Here is a 10300-nt window from a genome sequence, read left to right on the forward strand (position 1 = left end):
ACTGACTACTCTTGGCGGACACCGATGAACTGGCACTTCTGATCTGACAGCGACTGACTGATGGACTGACACTGACTTTTTTTTCAGTTTTTTTGACAAAACAAAAAAAAAAAAGAACATGAAAACTATCGTATAGATTGGGAGTTATGGGGACTGGTGGGGCAACTGTGGTCAAGGGGTTAAAATCGCAGGTTCTCTCTCTGCGGGGACAGCAGTAGGATACAGGCTCCGCTCTCTTCACTTTCACAACACTGACTGAGGAGAACGGAGCTTGTAGCCGTCCCCTTGCCACAGGATCGCTATCTGATTGGCCAATCTATACTGGGACCACTATGATAGGTTCCATGACGTTCGTTAGGTTACCGGACCTGTCGTCCAGCACCAATATCGTAGCCTTATATCACCTGCGACACTGTACATCAAGGTGCGGGAGCTATCCCCATCCTATGACGCTCAGTTATGCCAGGGTGTGGGTAGGGGTTAATATTGATGTTTTTTAATGCGTTTTGCCTTATTTACAAAATGAAAATGTGTGTCACAGTTCCTTGTATATTCCATGTCGCGTTGGTTTATTATTAAGGTGGATTTTATTCCCCTAGTCAGATACACTTTATTTTACCTCAGGTTGAGGTTATTGTGTTTTGTGAGGTAAATTTCTAGGTTAGTTTTTCCCGCACTTTTTTATTTGCCTGGTGATAGGTGAAGGTTAGCAGTGATTGGTCACAAGCCTGTTTCCAGGTTATTATACGTAGGAATCCTTTTGATTGGCTAATGTACCCGGCTACTCACCTTTTATAAACGGCTGCTGGCTGGGGATCTGGGACAATCTTCAATAAAACCTTCAAGCGGCCCGGCCCTTCCTTTATAAGAAGTGTCGCGCTGTTTGGTTATTGTGAGTTTTATCTCCAGATAATGCAGGGAAGATTCCGGTGCACAATTATTTCATATTTTAAAATGTTAATTACTGATTAGTAGTTATTTTATTAACTACTGGTAAGTATTTTTCCAGTTATTTTTTTTTAATAAAACTCTGGTAACTCAGTAATAAAGCATCACGGCCATACAGTATTTTTCTGCACTTCTTAGTCTTATGTTACTATTTGATGGTGTATGTTATGCTTCGTATGAATGTGACTTGTGACACCGTGTACAGGTAATATTCCCATGTAACGGTAGTTTGGACCTAGGACCCCCAGTCCGACACTGACTACAATAACCTTGTGTCTATTCTGCATCTGGAGCAGAGACAAGGGGGGGCATAATAAGAGGGAGAGTAGTGAGGGGGGCACAATAATAAGTGGAACCAGAGAGAGAGCACAAAAAGAGGGAGAGCATAGAAGGGGGGGAGGGAGCAATAAGATGGGGGGAAAGGGGCATTGTACAGGGAGAGAATATATAGTGTTATTATTATTCCTAATATTTTACAGTATGGGCATACTAGGGGTGTGTTAAGGGGCGGGGCAAGGTTTATTATGCAAATACATATCTTTTTATGCCTCTTTCTTGGCCCCAGAAGTTGGGAGGTATGGTAACATGTACTCTCTGTGCAATAGTCGGACTCTCCACATCCAGCACACGTCCTCATTTGCTTCTATGCGCTCATGCACATGGATGTGAATTTCCCGTGCAAGTGATGGCAGTTATTTTCAGTGGTCAGTGACACATGAGCAGAGCTCACACACAGAAGACACAAAGGATGGAAACAGATGACCCTTATACCTGGACACGTCATGTACAGGGTGAGGAATTAAGAATTCTCCTTATGGAGAGTTTGCCAATTAAGGCGCCTTATCGGCATGTGGAGACTGAAAGCCATAGATGTTCTACTACAAGGAGCCGTACCCAAGTTTGTGAACAATATTACAGAGACTCTTCAGCTTCTCCAGCACAGCATAGCCTGGAACACACTGAGCTCCGCCCACACCCAGGACCATGTGATCCCTGGGCTCCTCCCACACATGATCACATGATGAGGTGACATCACTGCAGGTCCTGTATATAAGCGGCTCTGCAGCTGGGGGTAAGTTACACTGTGCGGTTATTATCTATAGAGGAGATGATATAGTGGAGAGAGGCAGCGCCGCTCTGTACCTCACCCCACGCCGGCTCCATGTCTCACCTCACATCCACCTCATATTACCAGACACTTATTATACACCATGAGCCTGAGAGAAGCCTCTGCTGCTCCTCATCCCCTCACACGTTACACAAATCCCTCGTCTCCACAGGATATTCCCTCAGCTTCTCCTCATTTCTCTCACATTTCTGGGGGTTTGAGGGTTTTTCCATCTTCTTTCAGTTTCGGTTCCTACCAGATGGATTTTCCTGAGTGACTTGTCCAGGATGGAGAGGAACAGCGACAAGATGGTGGAGATGATCTGTGACCTCACCCTAGAGATCCTCTACCAGGTCACAGGAGAGGTGAGAGGTCACATCCTTCTTATCTGCACTCAGTGACCACAATATCTACCAGTCTTCTAGAAATGTCCCATAATGCACAGCTCTGATGTCACATGACCTCATTCTTATCCCCGTGTCCCATCTGTGTCTCCATAATCAGGATTACACAGTAATGAAGACGACTTGTAGACCTCAACATGAGAACATCAATAAGCAGAAGATCCTAGAACTTACCTCCAGGATCACTGAGCTGCTGAGCGGAGAGGTGAGCGCTGCCGGGAATGCTGGGACATGATATAATAACACAAGGGAGGGGTCCGGGGGATGACTGTGTCATTGTGTGTGTCAGGTTCCTATAAGATGTCAGGATGTGGCTGTCTATTTCTCCATGGAGGAGTGGGAGTATGTAGAAGGACACAAGGACCTGTACAAGGAGGTCATGATGGAGGACCACCAGCCCCTCACATCACCAGGTAATAGATTATATCCACACGTCTGATCATTATCTGTCAGTACAGAATGAATTCAGTCTCTGGATGTTTCCTACAGATCTATACAATGAGGAGATATCAGCGGAGAGATGTCCCCGTCCTCTTCTTCCACAGGATTGTCCAGAAGAAGATCCCATGGAGGATCAGGTAGATATAATCCTGCAGGACCTGTAGACGGTTGTGGAGATGATCCCTATAATCTGTGGATGGGATGTGTGAGTCCTTGAGTTCAGTCTTTCAGATTTCTTGGTCAATTAAATTCTATCAACTCTCTGTTGTTTTTGTGGACGTGATCTAGAATTGTTTATATATGACTTTTACAATATTTGTTTTGTGCTTTTTCTACTTAGGGTCTGAATATTATTTATGCTGTAACAGTGAAAGAAGAAGAAGAGACAGATGTGAGCGGTGATGAGGAGTGTAAGGACGACGTCCCTACAGATAGCCCCCCAGGTGAGTGACCACCACTACATGAGGACTTGTTCACACGACCATAATGTGGACATAACATCCCGACAATAATATCCTGACTGCAGCAATATACAGGGGCAGTTATATAATAATTATCACTAACCCACCCCCGAACATCTATTACCTGTGCAGAATATAAAGGTTTCCATTTATAAAATAATTGTTGTGTTATAATCAGTGTTATATTCGGCAGGTGATGACGTTGGGAGATTGGAGGGACATATGAGATCTGCAGAACCCAACATTCACTCCGAATTGCCCCCAGCCCTTCACAGCACAGATCCGTCATCTGATCCTCCTACACAAGTCCAGTCTTCAGATCCATCACACAATATACATCAAGATAAAACTCACACAAAGGGTGAATGTCATAGAGGTCCCAATCCAACAAAGCCATTTCTATGTTCAGAATGTAACAAATATTTTACTTCAAAAGCTTCACTATATATACATAAAAAATATCACACAGGGGTGAAGCCATTCTCATGCTCACATTGTGAGAAATGTTTCATCAGAAAGGTGGAGCTTGATATACATCAGAGAACTCACACAGGAGAGAGGCCTTTTCCATGTTCAGAATGTAACAAACGTTTTACTTCAAAAGCTTCACTAAACATACATAAAAAAACACACACCGGGGAGAAGCCATACTCGTGTTCAGATTGTAAGAAAGGTTTCATCCACAAGGCGGAGCTGACTAGACATCAGAGAACTCACACAGGAGAGAAGCCGTTTAATTGTTCAGAGTGTGGAAAATGTTTTATAACTAAATCACAGCTCAGTTACCATCAGAAACTTCATTCAGGGGAAAGACCGTTCACGTGTTCAGAATGTGGCAAAGCTTTTCGAAGGAAACAAGATCTAGATGCCCACCAAAGAATTCACACAGGGGAGAAACCATTTCCATGTCCAGAATGTGGGAAATGTTTTAACGTCCAGTCGCATCTCTCTAGACATATAAGAATTCACAAAGGGGAGAGGCCATTTCCATGTCCTGATTGTGACAGGAGGTTTATTGTAAAATCAGATCTTGTTAGACACCAGAAGACTCATCTGAAAGTGGTTTCATGTCCTCCGGGTGAGAAACCTTCAGCTGTGAAATCACAACCTGTTGCACCTGAGAGAATTCACACAGCAAATGCGTCATTAATTTTTGTTCCGAATGTGGGAAATCACATCCCCCAAAACCCGGTTGTGTTGGACCTCATACCGATCCCTCAGGGTCAGGCCCCCTTTCATGTTGTGAATGTGAGAAGTGTTTTTGCACAGGATAAATGAATTTTGGGAATGTGGGAAATGTTTTTTGCCTGGAAATTGGTTTTCAGTTATAAATGGAAATAAAAAAAATGCAGGTATTTTGTGGCGCTCGTCTTCTGCTCGTAACAAAACAGAACCTCACATTTATTTATATGTGTTTCCTTATTCATATTATTGTAGAGCAAGAGAGAGAATAAGAAACTCCGCACTAAACTGTGATCAGCGATGACATCAGAAGGATTAAGTTTAGAAGTGATGTTTTTTTTTTTTGCCAACAACTTAAAATTTGCTAGGGAGCATCTGGAAGTGTTGCAAGAGGAAATTCAAAAGGAGGTGGCTTGAGGCAGGATCGAGGATACTTTCCTTTCGTCGCCATTTCCCAATTTACACATTTCTCCTTTAGGCGTTGTCCCAAAGAAGGTGTCTGTTAAATTTCTACTTATTCATCACTTGTCTTTTCCTAAGGGTACGTCGGTGAACAACGGGATTACCCCTTGAGGAGGCATCTGTCTCCTATGTTCTTTTCTTCTCCGCAGTAAGGGTCAGAGGGCCTTAATGGCAAAGTCGGACATTGAGTCCTTTTGCCAGGGCTCGGGGACATTGAACCCCTGCGGACGATGGCACAAGCCGACACCTGGGACCAGAATGTAAGTGGCACCCGGTCTTCACCAGAGTCCGCCGCAAAGCAGGATGGTCTTGCTGCGGTTTGGTGCCACGAGGTCTAACTTGTCCATTGTGGTAGCCAAGGTCAAAGTGCCAACTCAGTGGGCAGTCTCGGAGTCAGGAACAGGCAGTTAGTCAGGGCTGGCGGCAGAGATGCTAATTCCAGATCAGGTTTGGGGTCACAACGGGAGGTCAGAGCAGGAACACAGGGGAAACGCAGGGAGAGCTTTCTCTGAGGCATATTAGCACAAAGATCTGGCGAGGACTGATGGGAGCAGCCGGCCAAATAGAAAAATAAAAAAGAGATGGCGCGCATGTGCCCTAGGGAGTGGGGACATGCGTGCCGTCTGGCCGGGGCGGAAGCAGGAACCCGGAGAGGGAAGTGAGGGCCGGGAAGGGCGCTGCCACCGAGAGGGGCACGGGTGTGCCTGCGATCTGAGGCGTGGATCGCTGGGACACCCGTGACAGTACCCCCCTCTTCTTCGTCGGAAGAAATCTTTGGAGGAACCCCTTCCAGTCAACAAGGAAGAAACACTTATCTCTCACTGCTTTCATCTCCAGTACCCCTTAAACTTCATAGATGTCAGTGGAGTCAGCCTCCGGAGCAGGAGGAGGAGAATGTTGAGAGAAGCGGTTCAAGATGACAGGCTTCAGGAGGGAGACATGGAAGGATCTACCTTATTAGGTAGATCCGAGATGGTAGGATTCCTTTAAAAATTCATCAGTACAGGTGGTCCCCTACTTAAGAACACCCGACTTACATCTGACCCCTAGTTACAAACGGATCTCTGAATATTGGTAATCACTGTACTTTAGCTACAATAATCAGCTGTAACAGTTATCACCGGTGTCTGTAATGAAGATTTATTGTAAATCCTGGTTCTGATGACAACCCAACAATTTTAAAATCCAATTGTCAAAGAGACCAAAAATAATTCTGGCTGAGGTTACAATTGTAAACTATACAGTTCCGACTTACATACAAATTCAACTTAAGAAGAAACCTACAGAACCGATCTTGTACATAACCCGGGGACTCCCTGTATTTCTCCAGTTATGTATTAATAAAACTCTGGTAACTCAATAATAAAGCATCACGGACATACAGTATTTTTCTGCACTTCTTAGTCTTATGTTACTATTTGATGGTGTATGTTATGCTTCGTATGAATGTGACTTGTGACACCGTATACAGGTAATATTCCCATGTAACAGTAGTTTGGTCCTAGGACCCCCAGTCCGACACTGACTGCAATAACCTTGTGTCTAATACGCATCTGGATAGGTTACATCTTCTCCAGGAAGCAGAAAACATCAGTAACACGGATTTAGTGTCTTTAAACATGATGTGTAATAGTAGGACCCTCCACATCCACCACACGTCCTCATTTGCTTCTATGCGCTCATGCAGCTCTCCCACAGGATGAATACAAAGGACCTTTATACCTGCACATGTACAAGGAGCCTTCAGCTTCTCCAGCACACACTGAGCTCCGCCCACACCCAGCACCATGTGATCCCTGGGCTCCTCCCACACATGATCACATGATGAGGTGACATCACTGCAGGTCCTGTATATAAGCGGCTCTGCAGCTGGGGGTAAGTTACACTGTGCGGTTATTATCTATAGAGGAGATGATATAGCGGAGAGAGGCAGCGCCGCTCTGTACCTCACCCCACGCCGGCTCCATGTCTCACCCCACCTCACCTCATATTACCAGACACTTATTATACACCATGAGCCTCGTCTCCACAGGATATTCCCTCAGCTTCTCCTCATTTCTATCACATTTCTGGGGGTTTGAGGGTTTTTCCATCTTCTTTCAGTTTCGGTTCCTACCAGATCAGCGACTCGTCCCGGATGGAGAGGAACAGGGAGAAGATGGCGGAGATGATCTGTGACCTCACCCTAGAGATCCTCTACCAGGTCACAGGAGAGGTGAGAGGTCACGTCCTTCTTATCTGCACTCAGTGACCACAATATCTCCCAGTCTTCTAGAAATGTCCCAGAATGCACAGCTCTGATGTCACATGACCTCATTCTTATCCCCGTGTCCCATCTGTGTCTCCATAATCAGGATTACACAGTAATGAAGACGACTTGTAGACCTCAACATGAGAACATCAATAAGCAGAAGATCCTAGAACTTACCTCCAGGATCACTGAGCTGCTGAGCGGAGAGGTGAGCGCTGCCGGGAATGCTGGGACATGATATAATAACACAAGGGAGGGGTCCGGGGGATGACTGTGTCATTGTGTGTGTCAGGTTCCTATAAGATGTCAGGATGTGGCTGTCTATTTCTCCATGGAGGAGTGGGAGTATGTAGAAGGACACAAGGACCTGTACAAGGAGGTCATGATGAAGAATTGCCCATCAGGGATGGAGCAGGACAGAACCATGGCTGCCTGGATCCTGGACCTCACCCTAGAGATCATCTACTGGATAACTGGAGAGGTGAGAGTCTCCCAGGACACGGCTCTTATCTCTAGGAATACAACAGGGAAATGACTGGAGAGGTGAAGGATTCTTAGGATCTATGTAGTGATCAGTGTCTCCCCATACACAGGATTACACAGTAGTGAAGAAGTCGTCTGGTGAGTGTGTGACCCCCCGTGTATCAGGAGGATGGACCCAGAGCCCCATCACCCAGCCTCCACCTCATTCACTGATACATGAGCAGAAGATCCTAGAACTTACCTCCAGGATCACTGAGCTGCTGAGCGGAGAGGTGAGCGCTGCCGGGAATACTGGGACATGATATAATAACACAAGGGAGGGGTCCGGGTGATGACTGTGTCATTGTGTGTGTCAGGTTCCTATAAGATGTCAGGATGTGGCTGTCTATTTCTCCATGGAGGAGTGGGAGTATGTAGAAGGACACAAGGACCTGTACAAGGAGGTCATGATGGAGGACCACCAGCCCCTCACATCACCAGGTAATAGATTATATCCACACGTCTGATCATTATCTGTCAGTACAGAATTAATATTATGGCTGCAAATCCTGTCCTGACTGCAGCCAAAGGAATATACAGGGGCAGCAATATAATAAGAATTTACTTACCCCCCCCCGATGCTCCATTGGAACCAAGGGGGGGGGGGGGGGGAATACTCTGATGTACTCTGAAAGAAGTTTGACACAATCTTTCCTAAGTGTCTGGACATTCTGCCGGCATATAAAGTTATTATATTAAAATAATTCTAATCAGTGTTATATTTGGCAGGTGATGGCGCCGGGCGATTGGAGGGACGAATGACACGAGTCCAGTCTTCAGATCCATCACAAAAGATACATCAAATTAAAACTCACACAAAGGGTGAATATCCTAGAGGTCGCAATCGGCTAAAGCTATTTCCGTGTTCAGAAAGTGACAAATCTTATGCTTCAAAAGCCTCACTATTTATGCATAAAAAACATCACACAGGGAAGAAGCCGCACTCATGTTCAGAATGCAAGAAAAGTTTCGTCTACAAGTCGGATCTTATTAGACATGAGAGAACTCACACAGGAGAGAAGCCATTCTCATGTTCAGAATGTAACAAATGTTTTGCTTCAAAATCATCAATGATCATACATAAGGAAACACACACCGGGGAGATGCCTTACTCGTGTGTAGATTGTAACAAATGTTTTCCTTCAAAAGCATCACTAAGTTCACATGAAAAAATCCACTCCGGGAAGAAGCCGCACTCATGTCCAGAATGTGGGAAAAGTTTCATCTACAGTTCGAGGCTTATGAGACATCTGGGAGCACACACAGGGGTGAAGCCGTTTTCCTGTTCAGAATGTGGAAAATGTTTTAGAAGTAAAACGGAGCTCGATAAACATAAGAAAGTTCATTCATCGGAAAGGCCGTTCACATGTTCCGAATGTTGCAAAAGTTTTGCAAGGAAACAAGAACTTGTTACCCATCTGAGAATTCACACCGGAGAGAAACCATTTCCATGTCCAGAATGTGCAAAATGTTTCAGAACTAAAACTGCAGTAATTACACATCAGAGAACTCACACAGGGGAGACTCCATTTTCATGTCGAGAATGTGAGAAACGTTTCAAAAGGAAATCGGATCTTTTTACCCATCAGAGAATTCACACAGGAGAAAAGCCATTTTCATGTAAAGAATGTGGGAAATGTTTTAATGTGCAGTCACATCTCGCTAGACATATAAGAATTCACACAGGGGAGAGGCCATTTCCATGTCCAGATTGTGACAAGGAGTTTATCATAAAATCTGATCTTATTAGACACCAGAAGACTCATCTGAAAGTGGTTTCATGTCCTCCGTGTGAGAAACCTTCAGCTGTGAAATCACGACCTGTTGCACCTGAGAGAATTCACACACCAAATGCGTCATTAATTTTTGTTCCGAATGTGGGAAATCACATCCCCCAAAATCCGGTTGTGTTAGAGCTCATACCGATCCCTCAGGGTCAGGCCCCCTTTCATGTTGTGAATGTGGGAAGTGTTTTACCCTGAAATTGATTTGTGCACAGGAGAGAATTCACACAGGAGAAAAATTATAATTGTATTTTCAGAATTTGGGACATTTTTTTTTTTAGTTAAAAATGAAAATAAAAACATACAGCTATTTTGTGGCGCTCGTCTTCTGGTCGTAACTAAACAGAACCTCACATTTATTTACATGTGTTTCCTTATTCAGATTATTGTAGAGTAAGAGAGAGAATGAGAAACTCCGCACTAAGCTATGATCAGTGATGAGATGTTTATTCCATCGTCCTTCCATTTACTTATTTCTTGATGGAAAGGCTCAACATCTCATAAACCAGATCAGCTAGAGAGAAATGGAGGGAATTTTTTAAATCAGCAGCTCAAAAATATCCAGGATCAGATGAAAAACTCCAGGTATTCCGTATTATCCATAGTTTTACCAGCCAGGGGCTTCCTATCCTCAGGACTTTCCGATACCACACAACGCTTCTTGTCCTGCTTGCCCTGATTTTTCCCCTGGGAATTGAGTCTAAATGAGCAGTGCGGGAAGGAATACCAGCACATGC

At 44.6% G+C, this 10300-nt stretch overlaps 1 protein-coding gene and 1 long non-coding RNA gene across 2 annotated transcripts; both read left to right on the forward strand.

Annotated features, from left to right (window-relative positions):
• The first annotated feature begins 1476 nt into the window (after positions 1-1476).
• Positions 1477-10092, forward strand: LOC140120791 (uncharacterized). Its single transcript, XM_072139734.1, has 6 exons — positions 1477-1739; positions 2300-2421; positions 2561-3038; positions 3242-3344; positions 3541-4635; positions 8509-10092. The coding sequence occupies exons 3-6, from the start codon at positions 2937-2939 to the stop codon at positions 9759-9761; spliced, it is 2553 nt and encodes an 850-aa protein (XP_071995835.1). The 5' UTR covers positions 1477-1739; positions 2300-2421; positions 2561-2936; the 3' UTR covers positions 9762-10092.
• Positions 7032-8038, forward strand: LOC140120902 (uncharacterized). Its single transcript, XR_011853991.1, has 3 exons — positions 7032-7221; positions 7361-7738; positions 7851-8038. It is a non-coding gene; the product is annotated as an uncharacterized lncRNA (long non-coding RNA).
• Positions 10093-10300: the final 208 nt, after the last annotated feature.

The sequence above is a fragment of the Engystomops pustulosus genome, chromosome 3 (genome assembly GCF_040894005.1).
Source record: "Engystomops pustulosus chromosome 3, aEngPut4.maternal, whole genome shotgun sequence".
NCBI lineage: Eukaryota > Metazoa > Chordata > Amphibia > Anura > Leptodactylidae > Engystomops > Engystomops pustulosus.

What these genes read in the sequence shown, in the direction of transcription:
- LOC140120791 (XM_072139734.1), top strand. Translation starts at nt 2,937, where the DNA reads ATGTTTCCTACAGATCTATACAATGAGGAGATATCAGCGGAGAGATGT. An exon ending in AAGATCCCATGGAGGATCAG is followed by an intron (nt 3,039 to 3,241) that starts GTAGATATAATC and finishes TTTTCTACTTAG; the next exon opens with GGTCTGAATATTATTTATGC. An exon ending in CCCTACAGATAGCCCCCCAG is followed by an intron (nt 3,345 to 3,540) that starts GTGAGTGACCAC and finishes TGTTATAATCAG; the next exon opens with TGTTATATTCGGCAGGTGAT.